Source organism: Neopsephotus bourkii, unplaced genomic scaffold (genome assembly GCF_033783945.1).
Source record: "Neopsephotus bourkii isolate Nb327-2 ecotype Australia unplaced genomic scaffold, CSIRO-AGI_Nbou_v1 NB_1792, whole genome shotgun sequence".
Taxonomy (NCBI): domain Eukaryota; kingdom Metazoa; phylum Chordata; class Aves; order Psittaciformes; family Psittacidae; genus Neopsephotus; species Neopsephotus bourkii.
Genome location: NW_026902266.1, coordinates 13,097,777 through 13,116,257, shown reverse-complemented (window position 1 = coordinate 13,116,257; position 18,481 = coordinate 13,097,777). Strand labels below are relative to the sequence as shown.

General features: G+C 43.2%; 1 protein-coding gene across 1 annotated transcript in view; it reads right to left on the bottom strand.

Moving 5' to 3' along the window:
- Positions 1-18,481, bottom strand: part of MICAL2 (microtubule associated monooxygenase, calponin and LIM domain containing 2) — a 120,448-nt gene that overhangs the window by 3,613 nt on the left and 98,354 nt on the right. The window contains exons 31-35 of the mRNA XM_061380425.1: positions 16,910-17,004; positions 14,653-14,745; positions 12,648-12,741; positions 1,917-2,016; positions 627-700 (exon numbers count right to left, since the gene is read on the bottom strand). Coding sequence (XP_061236409.1) covers positions 627-700; positions 1,917-2,016; positions 12,648-12,741; positions 14,653-14,745; positions 16,910-17,004 — 456 coding nt within the window. The remainder of the gene's footprint in view (positions 1-626; positions 701-1,916; positions 2,017-12,647; positions 12,742-14,652; positions 14,746-16,909; positions 17,005-18,481) is intronic.

Here is an 18,481-nt window from a genome sequence, read left to right as displayed (position 1 = left end):
AAGATAAAAAGCCCAACCATGAAATGCAGTACCTGTAAGAAAACGAAAAGTGTTTTCAGAAAATGTGTTGAAAACTGCCATGGCTTATAAACCGCATGCTTTGAACATGACAGGCTATTTTTGGGTATTCAGTGCTATTTAACTCCCCTTCTTCCTTCATTCCTCCTCCCCATGTTCTCTTTTCTAATATCAAATGAAAGGGCAAGCCTAAATTGTAACCCAAAGTACCTGAAAGCAATTCCAAAATACTGTGGTAACCAGTAATGCTACAGCTGGCACAAAACCAGATAACCTCTTTCGTGTTTAAGTGGTTGACACAATTACTTTCCATTGCTTCCCATCATTGCATGTTAGCTGGATGTTGCTGCCTGCACACACAATTAGTGCAATTACATGGGTGAGTGCTTCTGATCCAGTTCAGTGTAAAACTGGGCAGGTTAGCTTAATTGTCTTCACAAGAAGTCAGATGACAAGACCTCTCATGTTGCATTTTGCTGGCTGAACTGCCATTGCAGAAGAAAACAGGAGGAAGAGCCTTAGCAACTCTGGTCCTCTTGAAGGAAACAGGGATATGTATGGGCATGGCCTATCACTGTGGCCTGGAGCATATGTTCCCTTTGACTTACCATCAATGGCCATCTTCTCTCTCAGTTTTTGTTCCAATCTGCTCTGGTGGTCTTCCAATTCTAGCTCTTGGGCTCTAGGTACAATAAAAAGTACATCAAAGGAGCTTTTTTCCAATAAATACATAGACATTAATATTATTTCAACCAAGAGAGTCTGTGTTCTGTTCATCCAGTGTTTTCTCCTCTTGGGCAGTCAAGGCTAAAAAGTTTGCCCATGCCTACTTTGCCACAGCAATGCCAAATGTACCACTACCACCTTTTGCGTTATGTATCAGATTAAGCTCTCTCATACACTGCAGCACTTCATGCTTTAGCCACTGTGCTTTGTTGGTGGCACCCACAATGTAATTCTGGATAGGACTGAATGCTCCCCTACACATGAAAGGCCCTAGCAGGCTCTCTGCACAGGAATGGGTCCTGAGGGAAGGGAATTAACACATGTGAACGCATCCAGACAACATTTTGTGTTCTGCAGTGACAAAAGCAGCCTGCTTTTGCTTTTTTAACTGCTTTTCCAGACAGTGTGAGCAGGAAGCATTACTACTGCAACACACAATGACAATCGAACAGGAAAGAAGAGATTTGGCCCCTGACAGCATCAGCTGGGGAGAAATTGGTGTGCAGCTGGAACTTATGGTTGGTCTGCATCACTGCCTGCAGCACTGGGTGCTGAGTGATATGGAAAGGGTAAATGGCAACAAGCAGCCTGCACTGGTGTGAAATCCAGCGGTGAGTAATAACTCTCATCACCTTCCCACATGGTCCAGAAATCCTGGAGAAAATAGCTGAGAGTCACCTCCGCCTATCTGTTGAGCACATTTCCAAGGAGGCGAGGTGAGGCAACAGAGCTACAGCTTATATTGTCTCCATCAACTACAGTGGCATCTGAGGCAGTTTTTATTTGCTTGGGGCATCTGCTTGCTTCACTGCTGTAGTGAATTCCTAGATCTTTTCCCCTATGTCCGATGAAACCCAAGATAAATTTGTCAGACTACTTTTCTTTCACAGAAGAAAGTTCATTAGATGCACATTATGTAAATGCAGAGCATCTACATGCTATATTGTTTCAGAGTATGGTATAGGATTGAAATAAATGAACCCCTGTGAGAGGGAAGGACAAGGAAGGCTCAACTAGAAATCTGTGTTCAAAACAGATTGTAGCTACTCTGGGTACATTTATTCCACAACAGACTCAAACTGCAGCACACAACAGGGTGTTCAGTTGTATTTTCAGTACACTCTTTCTCTCTCCCCTCCCCATCTTTAGTACTAATGCTTATCCTCACTTACATAATCAGGAGCTCAGACTCATAACGCATTAATTTATTCTTCTCCAGGACCAGCTCAAACCATTCATGTAGCATCTGAGTTTCATCCTTTGTGCCCGAATCTGTTTAAGATAAAAGGCTTAAGTGTGCATTACCAGCTTGCTTTCCAACGCACTTACCACTTAAGTTCATGTTAAATAGTCATCATTTGTAAGCCTACGGGAGCTCAAATGTAGTTTTTTTTGCTGTGTGTAACTTATATCAGTAAAGTCTGGGTATAACAGGTATAACATTCTTGTCTATATTTGCTTGAATGTTGTAGTTTATTGCATATGTTGTAGTTAAAGATGCATTAGACTTAAAACCACTTTTGTTCAGGCAGTTAAGATTTTCCTTTCAAGACTTTCTTTTCTTAATGGGCACTTTTTCTTAATTCTGCCTTTGACAACATAGTTCCTCTGCTGATACTGGACTCCAGCAGCTGAACTGTATGTATAAACAGATAATCCCATTAATGCAACCAGACTTCAAGATATACATCCTGGCAAGTATCAACTTAGTCCCTGTTCCCAATGTGTGGGTATCAGACACACAATCAAATCCACAAGTTTCTGATCATTTTCCAACTGGCCTCTAAATCTGCATCTGCTTTGAATGACAGGAAAGGCTGTGGGACAGGGTAACTCTTCTATTACTGCCTGGTTTTGTAACACTTTGGGCCAACGCATCACTGTTAGGCACTATGCAGACATGAAACATGAGATGGTGTCGTGGTTTAAGCCCAGCTGGTAACTCAGAACCATGCAGCTGCTCACTCACTGCCCCCCTTCTGCCTTCCCCTGCTCTCAGAGGGATGGGGAGGATAATCAAAAGAATGTAACTCCCACAGGTTGAGATAAGAACAGTCCAGTAACTAAGGTATAACACAAAGCACTACTGCTACCACCAATAATAATAATGATAAGGGAAATAACAAGGGAAGAGAATACAACCGCTCACCAGCTGCTGATTGATACCCAGCCCAACCCGAGCAGTGATCTGGGGCTTCCAGGTAACTGACCCAGTTTATTTACTGGTCATGATGTGCTGTGGTATGGAATACCTCTTTGGCTAGTTTGGGTCAGAGATTCACCTTCTCCTTCAGCAGTTTCTGTAACTTGTCATAGGGGACTCAATACAGCTTCCTTCCATCTCCAATGCTTTCCCACAATATGCAGAACCCATCACTAAGCAAGGCATACTGTTTTTCACTTTCTGACAGTTTATTATGTGGTGGGGCCTCTTCAGCACGCATCACCTCCTCCTCTGGTGACATTCCAAAATGCCTGGACGACTGGAATTTCTTATCTGAGCTCGTTGTGTAATCAGTGCAGCCCATTTACTCCATGTAGCATCAGTTGCATGATGCGCAGAGGAGACCCTGCCTTTGAACATCCAGCCCAGCATGGGCAACCGAGGTGCCAGAAGGAGCTGTGCTTCAGTGCCAATCACTTCCAAAGCAGCTCGAACCCCTTCATAGGCTGCCAGTATCTCTTTCTCAATTGGGGTATAGGTGGGCTCAAATCCTCTGTATTCTGGACCCCAAAAGCTGAGGGGTCGACCTCAAGTCTCCCCTGGAGTTTTCTGCCAGAGGCTCCAGGTAGGACCATTCTCCCCAGCTGTGGTGTACAGTACATTTTTTACATCTGGCCCTGTCCGGACTGGTCCAAGGGTCACTGCATGAGCTATCTCGTGTTTAATTTGCCCAAAGGCTTGTTGTTGCTCAGGGCCCCATTTAAAATCATTCTTCTTCCAGGTCACATGATAGAGAGGGCTTACAATCAAACTGTAATTTGGGATGTGCATTCTCCAGAACCCCACTGCACCCAAGAAAGCTTGTGTTTTGTTCTTATTAGTTGATGGAGACATTGCTGTTATCTTGCTGATCGCATCTGTGGGGATCTGGTGATGCCCATCTTGCCATTTTATTCCCCAAAATTGAATCTCCTGTGCAGGTCCCTTGACCTTACTCCATTTTATGGCAAAACCGGCTTTCAGCAGGATTTGCATTATTTTCCTCCCTTTCTTAAAGACTTCTTCCGCTGTATCGCCCCACACAATAATGTCATCAATGTATTGCAGGTGTTCTGGCGCTTGCCCCTGTTCCAGTGCTGTCTGGATCACTCCATGGCAGATGCTAGGGCTGTGTTTCCACCCCTGGGGCAGTTGGTTCCAAGTGAACTGGACACCCCTCCAAGTAAAAGCAAACTGTGGCCTGCACTCTGCTGCCAAAGGAATTGAGAAAAATGCATTGGCAACATCAATCGTGGCATACCAGTTGGCTGCCTTTGACTCCAGCTCATATTGAAGTTCTAGCATGTCCGGTACGGGAGCACTCAATGGTGGTCTGATTTCATTAAGGCCACGATAGTCTACTGTTAGTCTCCACTCTCTGTTAGACTGTCACACTGGCCATACAGGGCTACTGAAGGGTGAGCGGGTCCTGCTGATCACTCCTTGGCTTTCCAGACTACAGGTCAGCTTCCGGATGGGAATCAGGGAGTCTCGGTTGGTGCGATATTGCCACCTGTGCACTATTGTGTTCACGATTGGCACTTGTTGTTCTTCGACCTTCAGCAACCCCACAACAGAAGGATCCTCTGAGAGACCAGGCAAGGTGGACAGCTGCTTAATTTCCTCTGTCTCCAAAGCAGCAACACCAAAAGCCCATCGGTACCCTTTTGGGTCTTTCAAGTACCCTCTCCTGAGGTAGTCTATGCCAAGGATGCATGGGGGCCTCTGGACCAGTCACATTAGGGTGCTTTTGCCACTCCTTCCCAGTTAGGCTAATTTCAGCCTCCAGCACAGTCAACTCGTGGGATCCTCCTGTCACTCCAGAAATATAGATGGGTTCCACCCCTTGACAGCTTGATGGCATCAGGGTACACTGTGCACTGGTATCTACTAGAGCCTTACACTCCTGTGGGACTGATGTGCCAGGCCATCTGATCCACACAGTCCAGTAAATCCGATTGTCCCCTACCTCCACCTGGCTGGAGGCAGAGCCCCTCTAATAGTCGTCACAATATTGGTTACTTACGTCTTGTAGACAGGGATTAGGATTCTTTGTCACAGGAGATGGAGTAAAATCAACTCTTCCACTCCATCTGGGAACCTGCTCACCAGAGACTGAAGCCGCAGCTTTCATGGGATGATCATCCTTGACTGTTGTTCTCTATAATTCATGCATCCGTTCTTCCAGAACTGAGGTAGGTTTTCCATCCCACTTCCTCATGTCTTCTCCCTGTTCCTGCAGGTAAAACCATAGGGTGGCCTGTACCTCCTATATCTTCTCCCTTGAGCAGCAGGGCACCTTTTGTTTATAGCTGAGACAGGGGCTGGTACACGTAGGGAGCTGGGGAGATCGAATAGATCACCTCTCAATTGTTTTTAACTCCTGGGACAGTTTTTCCACAGCTGAAGTGACGGAAGGGGTGAGATTGTCTTGCAGCTCTCAGAGTTGATGAATCAGTTCACCCACTGTTGGTGGTGCTATGTCATTCCAGGTTATTGATGCCAATGAATGTACGTATGATGGTGGTGCACTCTGTGTAAATTTCTGCCACATGGGTCATGTACATTCAACTTCATTTGGATCTATGGATGCATTCCCAGCATCCAGCCTATGATAGATCATCTCTAGAATGGCTGATTTCCTCAGAGATTGGATGCCTTTTTCTATCGTGATCCAGTTGGCTGAACGACTCATAACATTGTCCTTGTAGGGAAACCTTTCCTTCACAGCTGCCAAGAGCCACCTCCAAAGGCTGAGGGACTGTTTCTCTCTTGCAATAACATTGTCAATTCCCCCTTCCCTAGCAAGTGATCCCGGCTGCTTGGCTTCCCTGCCTTCTAGTTCTTGACCATCTGTCCCAGCGTCAGAGCAACCAGGTGATGGTGTGCTCCCCTTGATGATGGGTGAAATCCTTTTACATATTCCGTAGCTCAGTTGAGGTCTGGGGTCAAGAAGTCATCTCTTCTTCTTCCTCTTCCTCTGATTCACATAATGATGACTCTTGTTCAGATGCTGTCCCATGTAGTAAGTGCACTGGTTCTTCATCTTTCTTCACTGTATGGGTTGCTCTTTATGCCTCTTGTTTGCTTTTCCTCTTGTGTACAGGGGCAACCAATATTGGCATGAATTGGTCTTTTGGTTTAGCTGGAGTGGCTATCCCTGTGTTTGGAGTGGCTGCAGTATCTGTTGTTGGGGTTGCTGCAGCCACTGTGCTTGGGGATTGAGTAGCACCAGCAGCTGCATTTTGGGGGTCTGCTGTACTTGTCGCTGGGGTTGGTGTAGCTGTTGTACGTGGAGTTGGAATTGTCTGTTGTAGTCAGAGTTTGAGTAGCTGCTGTGCTTGTCACTAGGGTTGGTGTAGCTGTTGTACTTGGAGTTGCAGTAGCTGCGTTGTCTGTTGCTTTGCCATCAGATCCAGAGACATCTTTTTCCCTTTGAAGATTCTGGATAATGCTTAACAGGGCTCTGTAGGCATAGACTACATGAGCACGTTGCCATGATTTGTCCCTCTCTGGTTATGTCCAGGATGACAACACACCTAATTTAAGTGTTTTACCAGTTTTTCCAGATTTTCCACTTGTTCACTGATGAACTTCCAAAGCACTGGAGGAGCCCCCTGGCTTAGATACTTGTCCATACTATCCCACACACCCTGCCACTTGTGACTGTCCAGCCTTGGGGAAAATCTCTTGGTCCTCCTATATCTTCATCTAACCCTAGACAAGACCCAAACCCGACTCTGCTTAACTTTTGAGATCAGACAAAATGGTCGTGGGCAAAACACACTCTGTATGGGTGCTAAGATGGTGATCCCCATCACAATCAGCAGGCAGGTCTCAAGGATACTTTAAGGCCATTCAAAACTATCAGAACTCTCAAATAATGCTCTAAATAGTCTGGTGGGGGAGCTGGGGGTGTGAGGAAATGTCTCATTCATACGTTGACCACCCGAGGAGAAAAAAAGATGTGTAATTACTAAATACTTCCATTATATACCTCCCAAAGTATAGAGGTGGGAACGCAAGCCAGACCAGTTTCATGATCAATGAGTCTATTGTATTACAAGTCATTACCATGAAGTGCAGTGAAACAAGAACCTCAGCCCAGGCTCCCCAGCCGATAAACACTAACACAGCAAATACCGGCTGTAAGTAAGGTACGATATGCTGAAACTGTGAGATCAAGAGCAATAACTTTGAGAGCCAATAAATCACCATTGTGATGAGTGACTATTAATCTGAAACAATGGATGCTTGTCACAAATACTGTTAGACACACTCCGGTCAGATCTGTCATTATCTCAACCCTTTGTGCCCCACACTGGGTGCCACAAAGAACTGTCATGGTTTAAGTCCAGTGGGTAACTCAGACCAATGCAGGCACTCGCTCACTCCCCACCTTCTTCTTTCCCCCATTCCCAGAGGGATGGGGAGGAGAATCAAAAGAATGTAACTCCCACAGGTTGAGATAAGAACAGTCCAGTAGCTAAGTTATAACACAAACCACTGCTGCTGCCACCAATGATGATGATAAGGGAAATAACAACGGAAGAGCATACAACTGCTCACCACCCACCGACCGATACCCAACCCGACCCAAACAGCAATCTGGAGCTTCTGGGTAACTCCCCGCAGTTTATATGCTGGTCGTGATGTGCTGTGGTATGGAATATCTCTTTGGTTAGTTTGGGTCAGGTGTCCTGCCTCCGGTTACTCCCAGCTTCCCCTCCTCCCTGGCAGAGCATGAGACTCAGAAAGTCCTTGGTCAGAGTAAACATTACTGAGCAACAATTAAAAACATTGGTGTTATCAGTGCTGTTCCCAGGCTGAAAGTCAGAAACAGAGCACTGCACCAGCTACTAAGAAAGAGAAAAATGACTGCTACTGCTGAACCCAGGACAGATGGTCTGTCTCCCAAAGATCACACAGCTTGACTCTGCCTTGCTGAAGAGGAGGATGGATTTCTTTCACCAGGTGAGGGCCTTTAAAGCTCCTAAAATACTGTCTGTACAAAAATCTTTGGCAATGAAGAACCCCTACGTGTTTTCAAGTGGCAAATCAGAGCACATATGTGTTTATTTTCCTTGCTGCCCTTTTTAACATGCTCGTCGCTTCACATTTTCCATTAATTTTCTTCACAAAACAAACCCACCCCAGCACCCCTTGATGCAGAATTACAGCAGTGATAGCATTGCAAACACACCTCCCACAGTGTCTGCTCTGCCCCCCTGCCATCTGTTGCCACAAAGCAGTGATCACTTGTAGGAAGCAAATATCTTACACTGCTCCAGGTTGAGGCAACAATTCAGGTGACACACTGGCCCCTTCAGAAGCATAAAATCAACAGCCAGCCTGTGCTCCTGCCTCAGGACATGGTAGTTGCGCACTCCACCACTGTGTGTTGGAGGCAGGGCCAGCAGAACCTGGGACAAAGCAAAAGGAGGCACTGCCAGCAGGCAGGGGAACACAGCTCTCTGCTCCTCCAACCTTATGTTGCTAGATAACCAACCATAACCCACCCATAAATAAGCTTGGCTATTTTCTGTGGATGGAGACTTCTGTGGATGGACTGCACCTTTATTTCAGATGACTGAGAGTACTGAGATATAAGCCCAAAGGTCTCAGGTTCAAGCTCCAGTGATGACAATTGCAAAAGCAGGTCACCAAAGGGTAAAAGAGGCAGTGCTCTGGACAGCTCAGCAGTGTTTTGGATGCCTTTCTGTTGTCATTTTGAAATGCTCTTTTTTTTTTGTCAGCCCCAGGAATTACCCTCTTGCCTCTACTGTTTCAGCTGTCCATCACTTTAACATGAAAGCTAGGAGCTGACTCCAGTCAAGAACAGCAGTTTAAAGTCCATCTCCTTCGGGCAAGCAATGATCTTGCTCAATGCAGCCCTTTAGCAATCCTCCTGAGCAGAAGGGAAACGTTAGATGTTCACCAGCCCATTTCTGTGCCTTCATCAGGCACAGTCATCCTCCTGCCAGTGTTGGAGGAATTACATGGGCCCCCATGCTGAGGACAAGAGTCATGCTGGTTTTGGTGCAGTTCTGCAATTTCTTGCTAGGATTTGACCTCAATCTAAATTTACCCTGAAATGGGAAGCTAAACAGCAGGAGAGGGCAGAGCAATCTTGGTCCGATTTCTGCCTGACTCCATTAAAACCTGTCAGGAATTGATGTGCTCCCATGGGATCTTCCAGGTCAGTGAGCGGTGATAAAAAATGTGTTCTCAAAGTGACTGCTGGAGCAGTTCTCACTGTGACATGCCAGTGGTGGCTTCTCCCACACTCAGTGCAGGGATGCAGCATTAGTACCCGGGACCTTCATATGCCACCATCAGAAGTTAAAATCAAAATTTGATCTAATTTACCGACAGTAAAAACATCACAATTGTAGGTATGTGTATGTCCCATACCCACACAGAGAATTACTGCCCCCTTTTTCCTGTTTTCTTGATTAGGCATTTTTTAATATCTTTTTTCTTTATGTTTCCTCTTTACACTTCAAAATCTGTGTACCTCTAATAAAAGACTGCATATGTAGGTTGACTGAGGTAAGCAAAGAGTAATGCACTTTGTAAAAATACCACTCATTTTAGTAAAATCCTCAGTGCAAGCCCGAGTAAAAGTAGCCCTTGTTTTACCTCATTCTCCATCCCATAGAATGACCCCCAGATGTCCCCAGGGACATTTTTTCCCTGAGCTTTTCAAATGTTTTTACTTATAATGGTAATAGTTATTTAATGCCTTCTGAGGGCGGAACAAACCAATGAAGTATTTAGCATTATGCAGTATGACAGATCTTTTTAAAGGTTAGAGGGAAAACAATTTGTGAGTTTGTTTCGTGAGCCACGTTGGCTTTCTCTTACAGCACTGCTAAAGCAAAACTTGCCTCCTGGTTTACCCAAGTCTCCTTTAACTTCGATACTGTTTGAAAGTCAGATACTCTTCTAATCACATTGTAGCTATTTCTGTTTTCAATACTTCTAGGAAATGACAGGCTGCATAGGAGCATTTACTGAACACAGTTCTCAAAACATCAAGCTCTGTTCTCCAGAGTGATGCTACACTGTCCCTCCATAGAGCAGTCACACAGTAAAGGGGCCTTGGCCAGTTTGCATCCTTTTAGAAAGAGCTAAACTTCATATTCTTCATTCTTACAGGTTTAAACTGATTTTTTTTACTCTCTTGGAAATTCTGAGAAACCTTGAATATGCTCCTTATGAAATAAAAAACTAACGGCAATGTGTGCAGATATTTGTTCACCTTCCAAAAAACAGTGAGCTTTCTTAACGTTCTCTCAACACAGATTTTCTTCTTTCATGATTTGTTTAGTCACTGATGAGTTATGCTAATTTCAGTGGAAAATGTGTTTTGAGATTTTTATTTCTGTATTTTCTGGTAGGCAGAAGATCTCCATAAGCCTCCACAAATGCCAGTGGAAAACAAAGCAACAGTACATCAATGATTTATTATTTGGTATTTTGAACCAGAATAAAGCAAATAACGGGCTTCAAAAATTATTCATAGGACTGATACAATTCCTTTTCTTTTTATTTTTTTTTTTTTGAATGCATGAATTGTTGTCACTACAATTAGAAGATCATCAAAGCCTCGTTTTGCTCATCAGTCTTCATGACAGTTGTTTTGCACCCACGCATGTTCTCTTCTAATTCAGTTGAGGAGCTAATGAATAACTCCTCCTAACAAAGGGGCCATTCATCCCAGGCTTACAGAATTATTAGAGGAGAGTTGCGTAAATGTCACTGAAGACTAGTGTTTGCAGGCCTGTCTCTAAATTTGGTTATTCACAACCTTTGCAGCTCAATATTATTGCTGAACTGTGATCGTTTTCTAATTACCTTAATAATACCTATTAAATTACTTGAATTGCGTAAGCGCAGACCTGCTTAAACACAACTTAACCTAATAAATACTGGTCATTCATTAAACAACAATGCACATTATTTTTAGGAAGGTTGAACAGAGTATTAAACTCACCAATTCCTGCATCATTACATGCGTGCTATTACAAGCAACAAAGCATTCACATTTTGTTTGGGAAACTTGCAGCTTCATGCTTTCGCACCAGAAGAGTTACTGAGACACGGTAACATCCTACTCTTCAGTATCTGCCCTATTTGTAACTGGCCACCTACGCACAATCAACAGGGAGAAAAAATAGTACTTTCACCTTAATGAGGACAATCCAATTACTAAAGATGGGAAGAGAATGAGAAACATCAATCTCTTGGCAGACAGCCTTCTTTAGGAAATGCGATTGTCAAAACAGCAAAAACAAGAGGTGGCTGTAGGCCATTTATCTTGGTATTTGGCATCTATCCCAAGAGACAGAAGTCTCTTGTCCCTCTCCGGTTTTCGAGGTTTCCAAAAAACCAACCACCCTTACACAGCTCAGCAGTAAAGAAAAAAAGCTAATCAAAACAAATCCTCAAAGTCTTTTTTGCAGACTTTCTCACAGGTGGTAAAGTGGGTACCATTTCACAAAAGGCTATTCTTTCATTTAAGGAAAAAGATACTAGCCTTTAAATAACAGTTGAAATAGGTTGGAACTATCAAATGTAGAAAATCAGTTAATAAATATAAAAGGTTGGGCAAATGCTGTCTTGCTGAATTGACTACTTCAGTGTTAGAATAGGGGCAACAACTGCTAAGAAACATGGCATTAAAATAAGCCAGCATGTAGATATTGTGCTAGGTTGCCCACCCAAGACAACAAAAAGATCAGGTGCCAAAACATATCTAGGTTTTCAGTGCTGTGCAACTGCTTGTCATGAAAGCACCATATTCAGATTTCTAAAACAGAGGTAAATAAACACACATTTGCAATCAGGCTCCACAGAGTCCTTTCAGCACAGAACCACAGCCCCCTCTGAAGTCCTTTACACACATGGTTCACAGTCCCATCCCCATTTTGAGCCTGGCAGCAGCTCCCAGATGTCCCGTCCCTCTGTGGGAGGTCTCCACAGCTTCACTCCATGTGTGCTGGGGAGCACTGGCAAGGCTGGCTTGGCGGGAGGATGACACTGTCCTGGGTGTTTGGGACTGTCAGTTCAGGTGAGGGAAAACCTTGCCTCCAACCTGGAGGAGCCAGGACAATGTCCCTGTGATCTTCTACCTATTGGGGGAAAAATATCTTCTACCTACTGGGGGAAAAACTGTGTGGTTTGGGTCTGTGTGCCTGATACTGCTGTTGCTATAGCATGGCCACTGACTAATTGTATTAATGGCATCTCACACTCCAGAGGAATCATTAAGGACTCTGTTACTAGGCATGGGCTGCTGCTGGCTTGGTAACTGAGATACAGATACAGCTCCTGGAAACCTCATGGGTTCTCTCCAGAGGATGAAATTCAGCTCAGGATAGATTTTTTTAAAAAGGGGAAGGGGAGAAGGGGCTGGGGAGGATGTAGATTCAGGTTCAACAGGCAAATAATTCCAAATCTGTGACAACCAAGAGTAAATTTCTAGCATTTAGCGTAAAGGTGCTTGAGCTAACAGAGTTTGGAAAAAAGGCAAACAGTGATTTTTTTGTCCTTCTAGTTAATGTTCCGTTTCAGATTTTGCACTAAACTGTATTTCTAAGACACTAAAACCTCTCTACCTTGAAAAATGTGATTTTAAAGAAAAAAAAAACCCACCAAACAAAACCCACCACCAAACACACACTGCTTCATTTACCTGATTCTCCTCTTAGTTCTCTCTCCAGTTTGACACCAAAAATCTCCAGAGCTCTTTGTCTTTCCTCCAACTCTTCTAGCTGGCGCTGGACTGCCTGCAAAATTGTAATGATATAAAAGCTACAGACATAGCTTAAAAATTCAGAGACAAGAAGATAGTCTCAGTGGTTAGAGAAACAGCTTGAAAGGCTCTCGGAGTAGTCATGGGATTTGCAAACTGATTGAGTACATTAGGTGCCTAAGCAATTTAATAATTCCACCAGGTACCCAAATCCAGCAGGTATGGCTATGGTTTGTGTGGGTAGGTATCGTAGTTACTAGAAGAACCTAGTTTTCTTCTGAACTCTAGCTCTCCTGTTGTAAAACAGCGATCATAACATTTCTGTCTTTCAAGGTGTCAAAGTCAACAACTTACACATTCAGAGGCATATATTCTGAGATGCTACCTGAATAAAGGTCATATAGTATTGAAGGTTTACAGCTAGAAAGCTCTGCTAACTATTTTGTTGTCTATGTGATTTTGTTGTTTGCTTCTTTTGCTTTCATATTGCCAGGCTTTTGACACATGAAGGAAAAGGTCTAATACCTAGGAAGTGGCACTTTAGGAAGGACCTCTACATTCACTGCTCCATCCCCTTTTAAGCAAGATTTTCAGAGGTGCCTCGTGGATTATACACATGAAACATGTCAAAGGTAGATGCTCAGCAGTTCTCATTTCAGGCTGTGTTAGGGAATACTAAGCCAAGCCCTCAGCAACAGCCTGATGAATATGAAAGATAGTTCAACAAGTTTGGACTTCATTATTTCCACAAAGGGATAAAATAAGACAAGGTGTTTTTTAGCTTGAGATAATTTACAATTCTTAGTTGAAAAATAATACAGTTGCTCTTACTTTAGATTAAATAAGACACTAGGTTTTCTTCCCCATGGGTTTTATTCTGTCACAGAATTTATAGCAACAGCTAGATATAAGCGTTTTCTAAAATCCACTGGTTCAAACACAAAATTTGTGCAGTGATGTCTGCAAAACCAGAGATTTCAGATTCACATCTGAAAAACAACTTAGTAGTTCCCTTTTTAAATTTAATATTGGTAAAGAAGTAGTCAGTGGAAGCTCCACCCAAAACTCCCCACCTGCTGAAGTAATACAACACAAGATAATGAAAACTCCTGCTCTTTTCACTACCATATCTCGATTACCATTACAGCCTGAATTAATGAGATTAAATCTAGTTCAGGTTTCTCTGCCCTATGCTACTGTACGTACACACACAAAAATTGCTAATGGCCACATAAGCCATTGAGGAGTGGGGTTTTTTTGTGTGTATAGATATAGATATATATACACAATACACATACGCATATGAATACGTATGTATGGTAAGTGAAATAGATAAACCCAAAAATTTTGACACCTGAGAGAACATAGTCTGAGATCAAGTTGTGCACAAGTGCATCACAAAATCTTTGAACTGTAATTGAAAATAATAAACATTAGCAGAGTCCAAAGCTTTTCCAGCATCTTCCAAAATGCAGGGCCTGCATATAGTGAATTGGCCTTGCATAACTAAGAAAGAAAATGATTCACTTTCATAGTTATGGCAGAGAAAGAACAAAACCCATCACTGTATTTTCATACCCTCCTGTAGTACATAGGGGTAATAGTGGAGTTCCTTACATTCTCAGGGACTGATGTTACTTCCCCTTTCTATCTCCTTCCCTCTTCAGTGTATTCTTCTCTTATTGCCAGTCACTGTTCCCTCTTGTTCTTCATACACAGTTACAAAATTATGATGATCTCCTGGGGCACATGTGGATTTGTCACAAATAGAGCTGCAAGGCCCTGCCTCATACACCTTCTTGCTCCTGACTGATAGTTTGGCAGGACTTCAACACAGAAGGCCACAATGAGAAGTGAGAGGAAGCGCAAAGCCCATACTGGGTATCCCCATACTCGCTAGTCCCATTTGTCTTCCTGTAGTGACACCTGTGAGTTACATTTTCACCTGTGCTTTGTGAAGCCTCTTCAGTTCCTCTTGTTTAATCAATTGCTTTGTCTCCCTCTCCAGCTTCCTTCTCCTTCTGATAGACCATTTTGCCTACACAAGAGAGAGACAAATAAAGAAAGGCAATCAGAGCATAAGTATGCCATTACAGGTTTTCTCAAACCTACCCCAGAATCCCAGAACATAAAGGGTGTGGAAGAGACCTCTGGATCTCATCTAACTTGAATCCCCTGCTCAAAATAAGGTACACTGCTGCAGGGTGCTTGGGGCAACCTAACTGAAATGGAAATATGCATGTAGGAATCACAGTATCACAGTATCACAGTATGTTAGAGATCGGAAGGGACCTCAAAAGATCATCTAGTCCAATCCCCCTGCCGGAGCAGGAACACCTAGATAAGGTTACACATATTCATGCATTTGCCTACATTGACTTTAAACCATTACAAGCTCTTATTGCAACCCGCAGTGAGTGTGATCTGTGTCTATCAATAAAAGAAAAGTCTGAATTGCAAAGTTGCTTCTGCAGACAGCACCATGACCAGAGAAAAAGCCAGGCACAGGGAGGGGGAAGCACTGGTTTAAGGAAACTCAACCTGTTTCTACTGCTGTAGCTGCTAAGTAGTAAAATTTACTTTGGATCACTTGTAACACAATAAAAGGAATACATCCTTTTATTAGAAACAGCCATCATAGGACACTATCTGCAGCCCTATGAAATATTCCCCAGTCCAGTTCTCTGCGGCATTAGAGAGTTATTTTTTCCCTTTCCCCGGGGTACCTGCCACTGCTGCTGGGAAAGCAGGGCAGCTACAGGGCTGCCTGAGGGAATCACCTGTGCTTGCTCCATACTGCCCTTGACCCAAGTGACCTGGAAGTGCTTTAAAGCTGTGGTTTTCCCATTTTAGAGGAGACAGAATATATGAGCACCATAGAAAAGACAAAAAACTATCAAGTGATGAAGCTGCTTGCTAAAATTTTCCCACTGAGTTTCTCCAGGGACACAGAGGGTGGCGAAATAGCAGGCAGAACTGGCATGCAAAGAAGTGCTAGGTGGTAGCTGAGAGAAACAAGCTGAGTGGAGAACGTGCATCAAAACTGAATCACCTGTGTGTGACAGCTGCTCATTCACACTGGTTCTGGCACTGCCTGGCAGTGCTGCCTTCCCCACTGCCTCGCCTTGCCTGGTCCTGTGCCTGCCTGAACTATTGGGAGCTGCTCCTATCCAGTTTTCTCCTATACCTCCCTTCTTTTCTCTATTTTGTTTAGACTTTATTTAATTCACTATCATATCATCTTACTATAGACTGCCTTTCTGTAATGGGAAAGATGAATGATGAATTCTGACATCTCAGCACATCCTGAAATAGAGCCACTGGCGGGATGTGCTGCCACACATTGCTCAACTTCTGCCTCCTGGCACTTCTGTTCTTCTGGAGCTGTGCAACTGGGTTTCCATTTATAGCCCCACTTAAGTTTCAGCTTGCCTGTTTTTCCAGCATACTGGGCAGCCTCTTGCTTTGCTTTCCTTGTTTCCACCCTACCTCAAAGGCAACAAATCAAAAGGCCACTTTGTACTATTAACTCCACTTACTGATATTCTCCACAGGAAAGAGGTAAACACATTTCTGATGAGCTATTCAGGCAATAAAAGCTCTGTTTCTTCACATCAGAGCTAGGCATCAAGAGTTCATTGGTGCTTTAACCTCATCCTAGCCACAGGAAACAGATTAGGGCTCAGAGACCCCGCTGTGCAGCCGGCCCTTTCAGCATGTAAGCTCTGGGTGCAACTTGGTGGCTCATGCAGTGCCACTGATTAAGATAAATACAGAGGTTTCCAAACAACCTGCCTGTAGTTCTTCTCAAATGAAGTAGTATTTCCTCATAGGAAATCTGCATCTGTTTGCTTTAATTTTTTCAGTAGTTTGCTTGTTGGGCTACGCATTAAGGCCATTTAAGAGTGCAGCGTCAAAGTGGATTCAGTGAAACATGTCTGTCTGTCAAATTAAGACTTCCTCTGTCAACACTGGTGCAACCTGGGGGAATTAAAGATTCAAAGAGGAAAAAGGAATTTTGATGTTCATCTTCCTTAAAGAGTTTTAATGTGTTTTTTTTTCCATGACATGTAACCTCCACTGATAAAACATTCCAAACCCCACTTGGAGAAACTGCTGTGTGTTTTAGATCAAAATCATACGATGAATCTTAAATACAGTCCAACTGAGGAATTATCTTTCTGTTTCCAAGTCAAGATTACCTTGTGGGTTAATGAAGGCTTGCATTCAAATTCATCATCAGAGGAAGAAGTGGAATACTCTGTAGCTTGTTTTCTGACAGTTAGGTGTTCACATCCTAAAATGCAGGAACAAAACATTCAGTGAAGCAAAAAATACAGACACTTTGCACCTGCCCTGAGTTCTAATCAGCAGCACCTAGAGCAATGTGGAAATTCAGCTGATGGCATTAATTCGATTCTTGATGACTGTCAAAAACTCTGTCTGGGTATATTTGATTTTTTTCAGGTATTACGTACAAATAAATTAATTCCTTGAGCACCCTGCATGCAGCACGCTGCTCTGAATGCACTCAGCATTCATTAAAATATATATCTGAAGTTAGCCATATTACCCAAATGATTGTATAAGGCTCACTATGCAGTGTAATTGAATGCAAAAAGTCTGAACCAGCTCTTAAACAAATTACCCTTATGTGGCTTGTAGCATCTGGCACCCATTTTTACTACATGACATCTGCTCAGTGTAAAATAGTTGGCGTCAGAATGTCTGGTCATATAAAAAAATCACAAATGTAATCAGAAGCAAATGGACTAAGAGAACAAGGCTTTATCACACAGCCGCATGCAACATAAATATTTCATTAATTATGTCTAAACAAATGTCACTTATTTTTCTGCTTTAGGAATATTATCACATCACTGAACTGTTGATTAAAATGCCATAATAAGTCAGGAAAATCCATACATCACAACAATGCACTCCATAAGGAAATCTCCAAGGCTGCCGTTGGAGGAAGCATGCTTTCAGATTTGTAAATTAAATTACATTTAATTGCAGCAATTTTAGCATGCCTGCTTTTTCCAGCATCTTGTTTCAACTGGGTGTAAATATTTGAATTTCTTCTTAATTTGTCTAATTCATAGCTTCATTCTCTTTATTTCAGAAAATAAAACCATTTTTGGAACATCTGTCCCTACACTTCAACCTGCTATGGGGTTAATGATTAACAGCTGGGCAACATCTTGGAAATGTACATTATTTAAAGCTAACAGTGCCATTTTCCTTTGTATCTTCCAGGTAATAATTGGCTGCCTGCATGCAAATTGTATTCAGATTAAAAGCACTTCCTATTCTCCTAGTGTAAATGTTTCTTCTCTGTTTTGTCCTGGATCCCAGTCCTGAAGTAGGAATTCCATTTCAAGCCCTAATTTAAAATCAGGATCCATGAAACAGATTCATCCCAGACAGTAAAGCAATAAAAGCAAATCCAAGTAATTTGAGGCAGAGATTCTCATTTTTCTGGGCAATCTCAACTGTGGAAGAATCCAGTCCTTTTGCTAAATGGAGCTGAAACCTCAGAGGGTCCAGTAGAGCAGGTTTGGGTCCTGCCATCCTTTTTGTAGGACAAGTCCTTGGGCAAGAGACACCTGCAAGCAAAAGCAGGGAGGTGCAATAGCTCTCCAGGTGGGTCTCCAACTCCCAGGCAATTCACCTGCTCCAGGATTGCCCAAGGCTGCCACTTGAAGGCAGAGACACTGTCCTGCTTGCTGGCCTGCCAGGGACTCTCCAATGGCTCACAATTGTAGAGGTCA